A 17,733-nucleotide genomic window follows, 5' to 3' on the forward strand; every position below is an offset into this window, starting at 1 on the left:
ACTTTGTTTATTTATTCATGTTGCGGTGGACTTCATTTCCCACAATTCCTCTCGCGCCGCGCCGCCACGCTCTCAGTGAAACCATGGAAACGGGCGGAGTGGATGCGGAGGAGAGCTTTTCCTTTTGCACACTCGTCTGGAGTGAGCTCTGTGAGGGCGAGTCGATCAAAAACAGTGTCGTTTCCTGCTACAGTTTATTTCTCTCTCCTTCTTCTTTATTTATTTTTATTCTCGTGGCGTTTATACTGGTATTTAAACCTCACAGCCTCCACGTTTAGTTGGAGCTGCCGTAAAGCTCCGTCATTCAGCAGCTAATCTCTGTCCAGATTGAATTAGTCTCTTCTTGTTGATATAAACTACAGTGAATCAACAATGCTGGAGTCTATAAACGTGACAGGTAAGTGTCTCTCATCTATTTTTATCCTGATGTGCAATAGTTACAGCGTTAACGGCTAATGTTTTACCTCAAAGTACATCGCACTTCACACACGTGTCAAACCTATGTACTGGATGAAGCTAGCAAAAGTTATCGCAGTCAAGGAGGATTTTTTTGGTCATCTTGTTCTACATCCCCCCATCTGTCTTTCAATGAACGCTAGTTTCGTTTTAACTTCGCTGTAAAATGCATCAGTTGCACGATTACTGAGAGAGAAAAACAAACTTTCACAGAGTAAATGTGCTGCTGTTAGGTAACGCTGTTTGGTTCGCTGACTGGGCTGTCGTATTCACTGGAGGATGGCTGGAATGATGACTGATGAGGCTGGTTCGTTTGTGTTTGCGTGGTTTCTACCTCGACGCACTTGTTTCGTCAGAGAGCTGCTAGATCGTGCCCTGACAGTGAAGGATGAGGCCATAACACGTGCCTTTAGTTTGCACTTGTGCGGCGTGTTTTACATCTCTGGAGTCCTTTGCCTGGCCTGCTACATGCTACACAACTGCATGCAAGATATTTCAAAGACAGGGGGAGTGTCTGACAGGCCAGGCCAGGCAATCCAGTCCTCACCCAAGACTCTAATGACCAGGAAGCTTGGCTGTGGAAACAGGGCTGTAAAATCAATACACTTCAATTTGTAAAATGCACTGTCCTTTATGATCCTATTATTACCAGTGTTGGGCAAGTTACTTTAAAACTGTAATATATTCTGTATTACACAGCTACACATTACCGTTTCAAAAATGTAGCTGAGTTACTGTACACCAGGGGTAGGCAACGTCAGGCCCGCGGGCCAAATCCGGCCCTCCAGCACAGAACCTCTGGCCCTCAAGATTGTTTTGAGAAGCATTATTATGCAAATAAGAGATCAAATTGCTTTTACAGTACTCTAAAAATGCAAGAAGTAGTGTCAGTGTTTTAAAAATGCCCTGGCAGAATATCCTACTTGGTCCTACAGTATGTAACACAACAGTGATTCTCAACTGGTGGGTCAGGACCCAAAAGTGGGTCACGGAACCTTTTTCAGTGGGTCGCGAGACTAGAAGAAACTTTTTTTCAATATTTTCCCTCTGGAACTACATGGAATTTCAGATTTAAAGGCACATTTACTGCTTGGTCAATAAAAACCTGTGTGGGTAAACACAATCTTTAGTATATGACAAATGTAAGTTTTTTTATTTTTTTTATTTGGGCCTGTCATCCGAGGATAACCTTGGGTCCCGATTTGGGAACCACTGATGTAAAACTTCAGCATTTGCAGAAGAAAAGTTCTTTTGGGCTATAATGTTGAGGTTCGGCCCTTGGTGTTTTGGCGATGATGAAAATCGGCCCGCCTCAACTCAAACTTGCCTACCCCTGCTGTACACCACTGTGAGTTACTTTTTAGTTACTTTTGGCAAAATATAAATAGTAATATACCACCAAGCAAAACTGTAGTCAAAGATTTCCTTTTCCTTCTCTTTCCCCTATTCTGTCTGTTTTGTTTTTAACGACAATAGCTTTACGCAAAACTGCACATCTTATGCACCTGAGTTACTTAAATGATAAAGTAATAGTAGTTTGTTATATTCCTTAGTCACTGAAAAAAGCAATATATTTTTATAGCTTGTTACTTTTGGAATATGTTACCCCCACCACTGATTATTTTTACTGCTTTGTTTTTGCTGTTGTTTTTTTTTCACTTGTGTGATGCTTTGTAGGAAATTAAAAATCCAGAGAGCTTCATTTGCTTTGAGGATATTTAAAGGTGCACTATGTAAACTTTTATGTGGTAAAAAAAAAAAAGAAAACTTTTAGTGACTCAGTGGCGTTATGGGTGCAGCACGGCACCTTTGCTTTCCCTCACAGTGGCCTCTCTGACGCTCCAGAGTCAATTGTTTTTACTGGACAGTTTCTGGTACGGACACCGAAAAACAAGTGAGCCTGTAGCATCATAAAGGCCACTGTGAGGGAACGCGAAGGTGCCATGCTGCACCCATAACGCCACTGAGACACTAAAAGGTCAAATATGCACCGATATCAAGTTTTTTCAGTGCAACTTTAAGTAAATATGGGCCTGAAAGGAGGAATACACCTTGAGCAACTGCTAGTCAAGACGATATGAAGTAAATATCCTCTTTACACTTTATTCTATTTCCGAAATTGTTCTCAGACTGTGTTTATGACTCACTGTTTTTCATGCGCAAAGAGAAAATGCATCTATAACATTTGCTTGACGCATAATAAGATAATAATAATAAGAAACTGCTTCAGGGCAATAAGAAACTGCTTCAGGGCACGACAGGGACAGAGGTGGAGAGCTAATGGGAGCTCTTGAGTCATAGGCCGGAGACCCCTGGACTAGAGACGACCTATCACCAAATCATTATCTAACCTCATCAGTTCCACCAGAGCACACAGTGTGACCAGTGACCACCATGGGTCTCATCAATGTTGCAAAACTTTCCTCAGTGCACATTTCTTGTAAAAAAAAAAAAAATGGCATAATAATTTTGGGTAATTAAGGAACACAAGGACATACTATACTTTGAGAGAGACGCTTGATGATGTCACACAAGGTCAGATAAACATTGTCAGCATTTTTAAAATCGCATTACAATTTACATATTACCGTGCTCTAAATCGTCTTGTCTGAGTGACCGTCTACTGGCCACTGCTGTTCATCCCGTACCATCATTTTAGCCCCTCAAGATAATGACAGCATGACTTTACAAAACTACGCAATGGGAATGAATAAGTAGTTTTTGGAATGGACGCAGCCCTGGACGACAAACCCTTATGATTAACGATCATTGTTCTCCTTCACACATCCGTCCAAATGGTATTGATTTCGCTGCAAGCTGAGACTAGCTCTAATTCCCCCCGCTGCGTTAAGAGGATTAGTCTATCTCTCTGAGAGCTCTGCACGTGCGCCGCGGGTGTCGCTAACCTCTCCTCACAGCATGAAGGTCCCGGATCCTCGGGGTTTCCTCTGGGTGCTGTCCCGATCCATCCAAAACATGCACAATAGCTAAGCCCTAATCGCTTCAAGATCTGGAATTTGCCAAGTTATCGGTATCGCAATACGACACAACGTAATATCCACATTGCAAGAAATTGTTTGGTTTACAAGGATTGCAATAATGTGGTTGTTGCCAGGCCTGTCACAAAATTGGAAGTTTGATATTTTGATGCAAATATTATTATTACAATATTATTTAAGATTATAGTTGAGCAAATTTTTACCCTAATGCATGAAAATCACAGTGTTCTTTGTACTATGCATGCCTTTCAGTCGTGTGACCTGTGTTGTTATGGCGGCCATTTTGAATACCGAAGTAGCATTATGTAGTACAATATCTCTACTCAGGATGAAAATGAACTGATTGACAGTGGCATTTTTATGTACTCGTAATCATTAAAGATAACAGTAAAAACACGGCCCCAGAGACGCACGTTTATGTGAAGAGACCAGTGAGTCTGTGTTTAAGATGTTAGCATGCTACCGGTTAGCATTTTGCTTCAACAGCTCAGCTCTGACCTCTCCAAGAGAAAGCCCTGAACCTGTAGTACTGTAGTTTTTCCTCAGGGTTCATAGATGTGAGCCACACAGTCAGCAACACCACAGTTGATTGATGACATTTGCTAACCGGTAGCATGCTAACGTCTTGAGCAGCTTAAACACTGACTCTGACTGAGACTCTCTCTGACAAACTGTAAAGAGAAGAGATATTGTTACACGTTGTAGCACTTCATAATGCTACTTTGGTATTCAAAATGGCCACGGGATCTATGTGTGACGTCATTAGAAACACATGTATACTAAGGTTGCAACTAAGGATTATTTTGGTGACCGATGAATCTGCAGATTTGTTTTACGATTTATCGGTTAATGGCTGTGAAACTAGTACTTTTTCACATCTTTTACCACATAAAGCTGACGTGACGGACATGTTGATGGAGTAAACTTAGAGTAAATGTTTTTTGGAGGCTCTTAGTGCTTTAAAAAGTCACTACAACTGCTCAAAGTGGCACATGAACTCAAATCAGTCTACTTCAGGGCAGCCGTGGTTACAGTTCATTAGTAGCTTACCACCATTGGGAAGGACTTTGTGAATAATGAATAAAACTGTAAAGCACCTTTGAGCATCTGGAAAAGCGCTACATAAGTGGGAGGCATTATTAGTAGTACTACAAGCACACGTTTCTGTGAACAGGCCATTCTACATTTGAAAGCTAAGCACCTCCAGAGTGCAGCCACTGAGCTGTAACGACAGGAGGTTGCACTGGCACTGACTGGAACGTTATCGAGGACAAGAGCTGGGATTGAGGAAGTTTATTCCCAAACTGGTGGAGCTAAATCTTCTTTCTGATGGGATAATATTTATGACTTTTACAACGTACAGAACACTCTACTAACCCTAACTTTAAAGGAACAGGCCACCGTTTTTCCAGACTGATATGTTCTTACCTGAGCTTAGACGAGTCGATGCGTACCTGTCTGGTCTTTGTGCGTGTGCTCAGTCACGCAAAGCGACCAAAAATGTTGTTAGCATTTGGCCTCTCCCTGCATATTCCTATAGCTCCAAATGGGGGTGAAGTTGGAAGCTACCACACTCTTCCACGGGCACGCACACAGACCAGACAGGTACGCATCAACTCGTCTAAGCTCAGGCAAGAACATATCGCAGTATGGAAAAACCGTGGCCTGTTCCTTTAAAAACAAACATTTTTCATAGTGTTGTTTCCATGTCATGTTTGCTCTTTTCACCTGAAAATGATTAATCAATTACTAAAAATAATATTTCAATAATCGATTAGTTCTGTCCAGTGCTTAATTTTTAAATTAGTATTTTCAGGAACACTTTTGGTCTGATGTGATTGATTGGGGGAACAGGCCAAACATCAGATACATTTTTTGTATTTCCCGGATCCTTTACCCTGAAAAAAATTGAATTGGGGAAATGCGTTCCCCCAAACGGGAGATCAAATTAAGCACTGGTTCTGTCTGACTTAACCGTGTTTCAAGTAACATTTGAGTTGGTATATGAAACATACATAACTTTGTGAAAATGTTTAATTATTACTGAAAACAAAAAGATACAATGACAATAAATATGGATTATGGAATATATTGTTTCATCTATGATTTATTGAACTCTAAAGTCGATATTACAGTTATTGAATATCACAACTTTTTCCCCACACTACAGTGATGATGATAAAGTGTACCTTATTTAAATGAGCTCTTCTCCGCTCTCTCGCAGAATGCCTCCACTGGCCCAAAGTGGAAATGTCCAAGAAGTCCGTCCTCCACAGTGACAAGGCTATGAGTTCGAGCCAGGTTTATCTGGACAAGTTCCCCGCCGAAGTCCTCAAAGACCTCCTGACGCTTCGCTCCAGCAGCTACAATGTCCTCCTACGGGCCGAAGAAGGCGAGAAAAAGAGTCCCAAGCGCTCGCCGCATAGAAAGAGGAAGGTGACGAAGCAAGGTTTGCCGATGTATAAGAAAAAGAACTCTGGCCTGGCTTCAAGAAAGAGCCAAGAAGGTAAAGCGACACAAACCAGCTGCATTTTTTCAAGCAGCGCGTCCAATCTGCCCAAGACGGGCAAAGCCATGTCGGTCATGGGGAGTACGTTAGGTTTAATCCCGCGCTCGCACCTCAGGAAGGCCTACGTCCCGAGCCTGCCCCCGACCAAACTGCCCTCTCTGAGCAAGCCGGCGAGGCTGGAGGAAGCGGAGATCTCCAAGAAGCTGTGCGTCCTGACCGCCATCAAGCCGACCAACGTGGAGCAGGAGAAGGCGCGGTTTTTCAAGTCGGACTTCACCTACAATCCGCAGTTCGAGTATAGCTCTCCGCTGGCGCAGGTCGCGCTGGCCAGGCACAGCAGCGCGTCCGATCGCTTTCTGACACAGGTAAGAAAACGTTTGGAAGAGATGCTTTCATTCAGTATTTGTGGTGTAAAAACATGTATTTTGAAGGCTACAAATAATGTAATACCAACAGATACAGTAATTTTGCTGTATTTGATTCCAGCACTGAGTAGGGCCTTTCTGCGCTAAGTTTGCAATATTTACCTCATTTCGGAGACGGTTTCATGCTTCAGGTTTCCCTCCTGCTAGAAACCTTTAGGGCCAGGACTCACCTGAATAAGACTGAATCTCTCTCTCTGAACCTTCGTTGTGCTTTAAGGTCATATGACAGGTTTTAAAGCAGTACTAAGTAACTTGTTTACCATAATAAATCCTTTTCGTAGTTCCTCTGGGGGTAATACAAGTGTTTATGGGATGATTGGAGGGTCTTTCATCTCCCCCTGGTGTCTCTGCCCAGAAAACCATGCTTGCAACTTGACTGCTGCCGGGTCGGAGTCACCAATACCGACTAATGGAATCACGAAGAAGAAGCTAACAGCTAACGGGCAAAGCTAACTGTGGGCTAGCACCACTTAAACAGTATTTACAGTTTGAGTTAAAAACATGATCTCCAATGTGTTATTGGATGTACAATATCCCTCTGTCCCTTTGTCTTTTCTGTCAGTATTTACTCTCACGGACAATTAATAAGTAAAAAAAAAACGCAATATGCTACAACACCTGCAGTGGCGCTTATGGCCTCTAGGGTGCACGAGTTACTTAGTACTACTTTATTGCTTTTGAAACTATGATTTGGTGTAAGTCATAATTCTAATTTTATTTCAGTGAAGCAGCAGTTCTAATGAAGAAATGTTGGGCAGAAAAGTTATTTGTATTTTTCACTCATTTTGCCTGGATTCATGTCACTTCCTGTCAGCGTCCAATATGGAAATGAAAGACATATCGATATCGAGATATGAACATTCAAAACATTCAAATAAAAAAAAGCAAGACATAAATGATATAGATTTTCATCAATAAAACTGCTCTTTTTCTTTATTATGTTTTTATTTTTCTGAGAAATGCTTGGTTTTCACCCAACCCATAGCTATATCGTATCGAATCGATATTGAGATATCTGGCATGAATATCGAGATATTAAATTTTGTCTATATCATTCAGCTCTAGTGTCCAATAGGGAAGTGAAACTATAAACATCACAAAAAATTTCAAACTAAAACTAAAAGATGATATATATATATATATATATGCACTTAAAATCTTATACAGTATTTGGCTGCCTTTAGTTAATGCTCCAAATGCTGTTACATATTTGAGTGTATTTTATGGGTGAGATGTTACGCTGTGTGGCTTTAAATGTAATTGAATTATTTGCCTGAATCTGGACTAAAAAGAAATAAGAATGTGTTGTTGTTGTTGTTGTTGTTGTTGTTGTTGTTGTTGTTGTCAAAGCTAACATTGGAGCCTATAGTGCTTGAACAGCAGGAAAGGCTCTTCCCTTTCAACAAAGCTACGTCACCCTGCCGGTACCTGCCCCCCAGACTGAGAGTCAACGTGACACTGACAGGTCATTCTTCACAGTGACCCAGTGAGCGGTGCTGAGCTGGCTGCTTCAGACCCGCTCCTGTCTGCTCTGCCTGACTGTGGGGGCTGCTGTGCAAGCACTTCCCCACCTGAGCACTGGAGACACTTCCTCCAGGAGCATGCGAGGACGAGAAGCAAGAGAGGGGATGCAAGTGACGTTACAGCACAGCAACAGCCAAATGAGCTGCCAGGCTGCATTGTTGTCATTGACTAATAATAATGTTGTAAACGCAACCCTGTCTCTGTGTGTAGAAAGCAGAGACAGTGACATGTTAGCCGATACTGCGCAGTAATTACTTTTACACAAATATGACTCCTGCACACAGTATTTTGTTACACCATCCCTCCTCGTGTTGAACCTTGGCTGAAAGGCTTGTGGTACAGATCCAATTAGAAAAATGCTTTTGAATTATAATCAGGCAGTGGCTTGTCGAGGCTCAGCAGTTACTCTTAATCATATCCGAACCTGGCCTCATTTGAAAGCTCAGAACCTTAAGAATTTAATCTAAAGACTTGACTGCGGACAGGTACTGGGATTTAAATCAGACAGAGTAACGTTATGGCTCGAGAACAGAAACTGCATTACTGTGGATGTGATTGGATCCTCAAACCTGCCACGTTCTTCTCATGCCTGAACGTCCTCTCATCTGTCCAACATCCAGCACGCCATTTTGGATATTGTCTCCGCTTTGGGACACCTTTATGAGACTGTTATTAGACCTTGGTTCATAAGTGCTGAGAGAGAAGACAATGAACTTTGTGACCGTTATTGTTTCATGTTTGTAGGTCCAGCCATTACAGCGATACGAACCATACACCAGGTCCAAAATGCAGCCTTTTGACGGTTACCATAGTTACCACAATAGAACTGTTCGGTTAGGAATGCAATTTTTTTCTTCCTCCAAAAAACTCATGAAGCCTCTACAATTGTGCCAAAATCACGGCCTCAGTGTCTAAATACTAAAATTATGGTCTGAAACATATACAGCTGCAGTGTTGGCAGAAATGTAAGGTTAAAAGTTGCACGTTTTGTCCAATTCTCTTTCCTCTCTTTGATAAAATGTTTGCAAATCTTAAAGAGGGGGTATTTTGCTTTTTTCAATCACACAGCACCAGTCTATATCACACTACAATGATGACCAAACCTTCTGTTGGTCTGTAAAGGCAGTAAATTAGAATAACTGCCTTGTATAAAATTGCTCTCTCAAAATGGCTGTAGTGAATGTCTTGAAATAGGCCTCTGTCTCTTTAAGAACCTCTGAGCCTTTCAGACACGCCCCCTCCACACGCTGTCTGGGGCATCAGTGGGGAGGGGGTTCTGCTGAGGAGCAGTGGTTGGTTACTCGGCTGGTGACGAAAGCTCGGAGGCGTCTCCAGGAGGTGGGGGCGTTCCTAGGAGGACTCAGGCAAACCTATCCCTAAAATGGCCGCCATCAGAGTTTTTATAGATTTCTCAAAAATACTTGAATGTGCCAAGGCAACACTTCAGGCATGTTTTTAATGAGGGAATGACGTAATAACATGATGTAAAGCTTGAAAAAGTCGATTTTGCATAACACCCCCCCTTTAAGATTTGTATTTGGGCATTAAAAATTGAACTTGCTTCTACCCGTGTAAACCGTGTAAATATTAGATAAAACACAACTGTCTTCCACAACTTGAAAGCCCATAATCCATCACCCTCAAAGTGTGTGCTTGTCATATAGCTGCCGTTAGGTGTTATCGAAAGCTTGTTGTGTTCTCATTGCGTCGTTCCCACTGCTGCCTGCAGAGGGAGCTCAGGGCAAAAAGTTCTGAATGCAGAATCCCTCAAAAGGATGTTTTGAAGGTTTCAATGGATGACATGTCCACTATCAAAGTCCTGCGTTCCCTTCCGGACGTTATCCATGAACTTGGCCCAAATCAGTTAGATGTAGGACACGTGTCGTCAGTCATTATTCATAGACGTGTGCGGACGCTGCTGGCTGTACGTGACACCGGTACACCAAAGGTACACGCAAGTACACGGGTAGTACTCACTTAGGGCAGAGTGACAGTGAGGAGTGAGCAGGAGGTGGGCGGTAAGGCGATCCTCCGCAGGGCGATCCTCAGTCCTGGCCTACTTCAGTACAGTTTCCTTTGTCACCCTTACACCTCATGCATGTATGCACACGGGCCACTTACAGGAGAGCATGCTGTGTCACAGGGAGAGGGAGGAAAGGCAGCGCTTACACCATAAGTGCTGCTCAATATTTTAAGGAGGGCTTACTTTACCATTTCTGAAGGCGGTTTGTCCGTCCATTAAAAAGCCATTGTTATAAAAGGTACTGATACTTGACAAACGGGCGGATCAGCCTAATCAGAGCAGTAGTTCTTGCTCAGCTGCCCTAGGATGACAAGCCGTGACCCAAATAAGAATTGAATTAGTTTGATATTTGTAAAACACTGCATTTTCCCCTCTAATAATTGCTGAAGATGCATTAATTATGTGCCATCAGTGCCCGGAGACGTTAACTCAAGACATTATGCTTGTCTGACCATTCGAGTTTGGTTATGCTCTTTCAAAGTTATCAAAGTTAAAGATCAGTTATGTTTTCAATCTATTCTTTTTATTTGTATGTAGTCTTCTTAATTTAGTTTTGGTCCAACATTAGTCAGCAAAAATAAAACTTAAATTCATGACCAAAACATTTCAGTTGACGAAATCAACACTGAACAAAGCTAAAGCTAAACCATTGTAGTTATAGTTATTATACTATAGAATGAAGGTGATGCCGCCGGGACATACGGTGCTGTGTTGTTTTGTGTTTGGCAGGCGGTGCACATCATGGAGGTGGCCCTGCAGCGCTACGGCAGCTACGAGCGCTTCGAACAGGCGACCGGAGGAAGCCTGCTCAGCAAGAGCCGCATCTGGACCAGCGTCAAGAAGTACATGGAGAAAGAGGGCTGCGTGGGAGAGGTAAACACTGCACTAAATGCAAACCTTCGACATTGCAAATGGGACAATCAGTGAATAACGTGTGATGTTTCAGACTGAAAGAGACAACGAGGCAAATTTCAAGTGATACATTGACTTGATAGGTCCAGGTTTTGTTTTGTTTACAAAACAATAAAAGAGAGGGGAGAAAATGGCATTGTTTGTTGTTTTGATCCAAACTCTAACTTCTCTAACCCATTTGTCCCAGTTCTTAACAAGGATACAGTAAAAGCCCAGCCGCCCAGTGGAGAAGTTCTAAAAAATGTCAAGTCAAATGAATATGTTTGTTTTTCCTGACTGATGTAGTTATTGTCATGGTTGACAGAAGAAAATCATTCTTTAAATGACATTAACCAAGAATAATAAATCCTTTTCGTAGTCCCTCTGGGGGTAATTCAAGTGTTGATGGGATGATTGGGGAGTCTTTAATCTCCCCCTGCTGTCTCTGGCCAGAAAACCACAATTGCAACTTTCTCTGCTCCGACCCGGAGGCGCAATACACACCAATAGAATCACTAGAAGAAGAAGCTAACTGGTTAACGGGCAAAGCTAACTGTTAGCGGCCGTGTAAACAGTTTCTTTGTGTAATTGGATGTACAATATCCCTCTCTCCCGTTGTCTTGACGTAATATTTACTCTCACGGACAAAAAAAAACATGCACGACACCTGCAGTGGCACTTATGGCCTCTAGGGGCATGAGTTACTTAGTTCTGCTTTAATGTCATTTTGTGCTGCTATTGCTCAGCCGATAATATCACCATGACTTGGAGTGACTCATGTGACACACACGGCCATGTGAAAATATATCTCAATCAAGAAAATAGTCTCACATGTGACCATTGTTTGGACGTTGCCTCAACCATCGCTAAAGCAGCACTTCACTTGAGTCTTGCAGCGGTTTATGTAACAAACGAGTGCAGGTTACATAATGGAGATGTGCCACTGAGCGAGGGCCGAAGAAGTCTTTAGTCGACCGAAAACAAGCCCTGAGCGGCGATTAGTGGGGCTGGGACAATCCACTTCAGCTGAAACACAATCCAATACGTATTGTGAAACTTTTGAACAAGAAAACAGTGATGTTTCCAAAAGTTATAAACCAAATGCCACCCGGCATTTTTTGAAGTGTCAGGAGTGTGCATTACCAAAGCAAATTGTAGGATTCAACAGTTGCTGTGCAACTGTTCCTGAAGAAGAAATATTACATTCAAGAAGTACTGAAAGTATTGATACTTTGATAAAGTATTGATACTTGGTTTTGTGGAAAAAAGTGACAGGAATTAGTTTTTGGAATGCACTTCAGAAAGAAGTAAGAGTCAGGAGCTCTCCTGGCATTCAAGAAACACATAAAAGCGACAGGGCCTGATCTTCCGCCTGGCGCAAGGACAGCGTTGGTCAAACACCACGGCCAGTGCAGGACAAACTACAAACTGTTTCTTCCACTGTGATTAAACACTGTCCATGTCGAGAGCGAGAGAATGTGTCGCTGTGAACAAACATGAATGGTTGTGTATTTTTATTTGTAAATACTGTGCATAAGATATAAAAAAAATATTTCGAGAGTTGGACAAAAACGATGGAAAATTGTCTAGAACTTGTTAGATGTTAATTGTATACTGCAATGTATACTGTATACGATATACTGCTAAACAATATATTGTCCCAGCCCTAGCGATGAGTTGACTTGAAGAGGGTGTGGCATGGCTGATCAAAACTCACAAACCTATAATTAAAAGTAAAACGATTCCAGCTAATTCCCCTCTGCCTTCTGCTGCTATCCTCATAAATCTATAAAACTGGTTGTAATTTGAGTATGTAAAACTGGTGTATCTGTGTCAGATCGTGGTGCAGGTGACGGATGACCTTCTCTCCAGAGCCTCCATGACCGTAGTGAACAGCAGACCCACCCTCACCATCAACACGGCCACAGCCCGAGAGCACTGGCTGGAGGGCATGCTCCGCCATGAGATCGGTACGTGGACATTGTCAATGCGCTGAAGATGAACGACAGCAATTTAGCAAAGATTTGGTCACTTTTGGTGGCGGCATGCTGGTAAAACTCTTTTCTAAGTCTCTATTCCATCATCTGAAAATGATTACAGTGGAGGATGTTTGACAATGTTAACAGCTATTATTTTGACTAGCTATGACTGAACAATACCACTGTTTGCCACTTTTGTAGAGCTTTGCAGCATAGCATTTACATGTTGAGCCACATATATGTCTTAAACTCTTTTTTTTCACAGGCACGCATTACTTCCGTGGCCTGAACAACGTGCAGCAGCCGTGGAGCAGCAGCGCGGGCCGGAGGAAACACAACCTACGCCCGCTCAACCCCACGGAGGAGGGTCTGGCCAGCATCCACAGCGTGCTCTTCAGGCGCGACCCCACGCTCTGGAGGGCCGCGCTGCTCTACTACACCGTGCACCAGGCCAGCACCGCGTCCTTCAGCCAGCTGTTCCACAGCCTGGGCCGCTTCGTGCAGGACCCCCACACCCGCTGGGACTACTGCGTCAGGGCCAAGAGGGGGCAGACGGACACCGCACAGCCAGGTCCCAGACGCCTAATGTCGTATAGTAGGATTCTGTGAATGTAGGAGGGGCTTAATCCCTCCCCTCTTTAACCAGGAAGCCCTTCTTAGTTTGCACAACGAGGAGAGCAGGAACAGAATATCCAAAAGTAAACGATCAAGCTCCTCCCCCTCCTTCTTGATTGGACCTGACAGGCTGGTTAACAGGAAGAGATCGTCTCATTGGCCAATACGGGAGGATACTACACTCTGATTTGATTAGATTAGAATAGAATAGTTTCTGAGATCCGTGAAGGAGGGACTTTACAAAAATGTATATAGAATTACTTATTTTACATCAAAATACAAGACCAGGTGGTTGATTTTGCACATTTTATCAGATCTGTACAACATTTAGATTTCCAGACTGTCACTTTAAGACGGTAGTGCTGCCCTGGTTGAAAATAGGGCAAAGATAAAGCTTTAACTCACGATTAATAAAAAAAAACTACTTGTGCATTAATCATGAACTAATCGCAAATGATGCGTGAAAGAGACTTGTCTATTTTGCTAATTAAACAAAAAAAAAAAACTCATTTTTTTTAGTGAGATGTGAGCAAGTACTTAAAATTTGAGCCTTGTATGCCAGCGTTGTAATAATAATACATATATATTTTTTGTGAAAAATTAACCGCAATTAATAACATTTCAAAATTGTGATTCATTTGATTTTGAAAAACAAATCGATTGACAGCGCTAATGGTCTCCTTGGATATTTTTTTTAGAAAATCTTACACTCTGCAAGACACACTTTTAAATACGTTTTGTTGCTTAGTTCAATAATAAAGACTTGAGTCAATCGATAACCTATCCATGGGTTTCAAGGGATTTCAAATTAGGATCACGGCCATAGCAATAAAGCATTTAAAACGGAAAAACCTGCAGCTGAACAGAAAACAAAGAGGCAAGACGCCAGCAGGGGGCAGTGAGAGATGATCGTCTGAGGCATTTTTAAAAACATTATGTCCATTGATATTTCTGATGATGTTTCTGTCATGTGGATGAGATCACGTTACGAGCTGTGGGATTGCCACATACAGTAGTGGTTACATACATTGGCACTATACTGAACTAAGATAATCGTGTATGTTGTAGTTTTTTCAGATTGCACTACAGATAATGACCTACTCCTAACTTTCTGGTTTGTCTTTTCTGTGACAGGTTGCTTTAGTAAAGACCAGGTTTATCTGGAGGGAATCCTCAAGATCCTGAGATACAGAGACAAGATCAACTTTCCGCTGCTCATGTCGCTGGGAAAGGTAACATTGTCTTGGTCACAAAGAACACAGTAAGAGTTGGTGCTAACTCTGTTCTCCAATAGATAGAAATCCTTCTTGAAGAGGAATTAGGTTATATTTTATAAACACAATAACCTTGTATTGTTCCAAATTCCATACTTCTTTTAAAGTTCTTAGGATTCTTAGAACGATCTCAGAGGTGAAACTGAAGTCAAGGGTTAAGAGTGTGAGTGTATTATAGCATTATCATGTGTTCAAAATGATAGAAAATGAGTTTCCCCTTTTATTTAAAGTGCATAGAACACATTAAACACATTAAACTGCTAAAACATAGTTAACACAATTATATTTAACATTTTGCTCAAAATTCTACCCAGCTTATTATTTTTGTGATGTTTATAGTTTCACTTCCTTATTGGATCACTGACAGGAAGTGACATAGATAGAGGACAACTATTTTAAACTGTTGCCGTGCCAACCATGTTATGTCAATGGGAAATGACTCAAACTGCTGTGGAACTTTACCTCTCTCTATGTCACCTCCTGTTAGTAGCTTAAAAAACTTCATTAAATGGCTGCTTCACTGAAATAAAATGATGATTATTTACTTACAGCTGATGTTATCCTTTGAAATAAGTCATTTTTCCAACAGCATTAAAACCTTTCACATGCACTTTAAAGGCGCATTATGCAACTTTTTATGCAAACTAAAAAAGCGTGATATTTGTGCTTGACCTTTTTGTGACCCCATGAGTGGTCAGCGTGGCACCTATAATGTCCATCACAGTGGCCTCTACAACGCTCCAGGATTCATTGCTTTGTAGGTTTTCTCGTGAGAGGGTCAGTCCCCTACCAGAAACTCAAAAAGCAGCTGATCCTGGGGCGTCATAGAGGCCACTGTGATGGAAAGTAAAGGCACCATGCAAACCACTCATGCAGCCATGAGGTCACTGAAAGGTCAGTTACGCACAATGTTCTTTGTTTTTTTTTACATAGAAGTTCCATAATGCGCCTTTAAACAACACCAAGTGACAAGGATGCAACAATGTGTAGTTTTTACATTAAATCATCATAATGTACAAATGAAAAAAAATAGATAAATATAATATAAAAATATAATATAAGATAAACATATGGACTATTATTCAGAAGAGGAGACAACAAGGGGGGAGCTTGGGGGTTGAGTAAAAAAATAAAGAAAATAAACCTGTCAAATGTAATTGTTTGTGTGTTTTCTTTTTCCCCGTCCTCACTCAGGTTGCATTTGAGGACGTGGACAGGCTGAAGTCTCTCGCTCAGATGGACAACATTCGGATCCCCCACTTCATGCAGGACCAGGCCAAGTACCACGAGCAGCTGACCAAGATCATGGCGGTGAACCGGCTCACGGACGAAGAACTGAGGACCATTATCTAAGTTTCACTTCGACAATGGTCCCCCCATGAGCGAATAAAGTCAATGACGCAACGCACTGCCAGGCTGACTCCAGTGTGAGGAGCACTGGCTCAATGTTTTTCCTTTGTCCTGTTTAAAAGCCTTCAAAGGTCTGTTAAGCAGTATATGACTTTTAATGTACATCTTAGGGGGATTGTAGGCTTACTTAAATATTTACCAGTGCCAATCTTTAAACTTGTTTTTGACACTTTATTTTACCGATATATCTTTAGTGCCAATCTTTCTCTCACAGGTTTGTCTCGGTTTGCTTTTTTGGTATTGTTTTATCTGTCAAATCAATCAATCAAACGATTAGGTGAGCAATAAGTAAAAGTCATGACTCAAAACCGCAGTTAGCACATTATAAAGCTCTCAGGGCAGTCAATTTCATGGAACGCGCATTTAACTATTGCCATTTGGACATTGTAGCCTTGACAGCATTTTGAAAATGAAACAATTTCTCGTTCGCAAAGCTGGAATATTCGTTCTTCGTATAATTTATTACAGTCTTTTTGTCCCTGAATATAGCTGGCAGGTCAAAATAAAATACTTGATCTGTGTAGGAGCTAATTTCGGTCCTTAACAGTTGAGAAAGCTTTGTTTGAATGATTATGTTACGCTGGAAAAAAGATTTATATTAAAGGAATAGGCCACCGTTTTTATATACGAAGATATGTTCTTACCTTGCCTTAGCCGAGTTAATATATACCCGTCTGGTCTTTGTCCGTGCGCTCTGTCACGCAAACAGAGCACATACGCAGCCTCTCCCACATGTCATATAGCTCCAAAAAAGCTCACGATAGAAGCTACCAAGCTCTTCCACGTGTTCCCTATTTAAATAAAGTTACGTGAAGTGTTTTCATGCGAAGTATATTTACACAGAAATGTAGCATGTCGATTTTATAAGCAGATAAAAAGGGGGACTATATTGTGAGGCGTAATGATACGAGGAGCAAAACGTCCGCGCAGTAACTCCTAAAGGTTATTGACGGAAGTGAGCAGGGGAAGTCTTTATAGTCCCCCTTTTTATCTGCTTATAAAATCGACATGCTACATTTCTGTGTAAATATACTTCGCATGAAAACACTTCACGTAACTTTATTTAAATAGGGAACACGTGGAAGAGCTTGGTAGCTTCTATCGTGAGCTTTTTTGGAGCTATGTGACATGTGGGAGAGGCTGCGTATGTGCTCCGTTTGCGTGACAGAGCGCACGGACAAAGACCAGACGGGTATATATTAACTCGACTAAGGTTAGGTAAGAACATGTCTTAGTATATAAAAACGGTGGCCTATTCCTTTAAGCTAACCTGTTACCCAGGGAAACAACTATGTCCTTCAGCCTGTTAGAGGAACTTTAGTCATTAGACGCTTTTATGCTGTCCTGTGATGTCATTAGAGGGTAGTTATCCTCCCATCTTCTTCTTATAAGTGTACTTACCTGCTCTTAAAAAAAACACTTTCTTGCACTGATTCCAAGTCCTGATGAACTTTGTAGGTGGGCTGTGTTTGCATTATCTAAATCCTTGCGAGCTGCCAGTCTTCTCAGTCTACGGACAATGACTTGAAGCCCGATTTAAACATTGCACTCTTTTCCCTGTGTTTATGACTCTCAAATTGCACTGATGGCATGGGCATTATCCCACTGTAGAAAGTGTACGTCACTTG

The 17,733-nt window shown here is 41.8% G+C and overlaps 1 protein-coding gene across 1 annotated transcript; it reads left to right on the plus strand.

Moving 5' to 3' along the window:
* The first annotated feature begins 212 nt into the window (after positions 1 to 212).
* matcap2 (microtubule associated tyrosine carboxypeptidase 2) lies at positions 213 to 16,106 on the plus strand. Its single transcript, XM_079570716.1, has 7 exons — positions 213 to 397; positions 5,680 to 6,329; positions 10,666 to 10,809; positions 12,665 to 12,797; positions 13,072 to 13,377; positions 14,556 to 14,653; positions 15,890 to 16,106. Exons 1-7 carry the CDS (start codon positions 373 to 375, stop codon positions 16,046 to 16,048), a joined length of 1,515 nt encoding a protein of 504 aa, XP_079426842.1. The 5' UTR covers positions 213 to 372; the 3' UTR covers positions 16,049 to 16,106.
* The last annotated feature ends 1,627 nt before the right edge of the window (positions 16,107 to 17,733 follow it).

The sequence above is a fragment of the Gobius niger genome (assembly GCF_951799975.1).
Source record: "Gobius niger genome assembly, chromosome: 14".
In the NCBI taxonomy this organism is placed as follows: domain Eukaryota; kingdom Metazoa; phylum Chordata; class Actinopteri; order Gobiiformes; family Gobiidae; genus Gobius; species Gobius niger.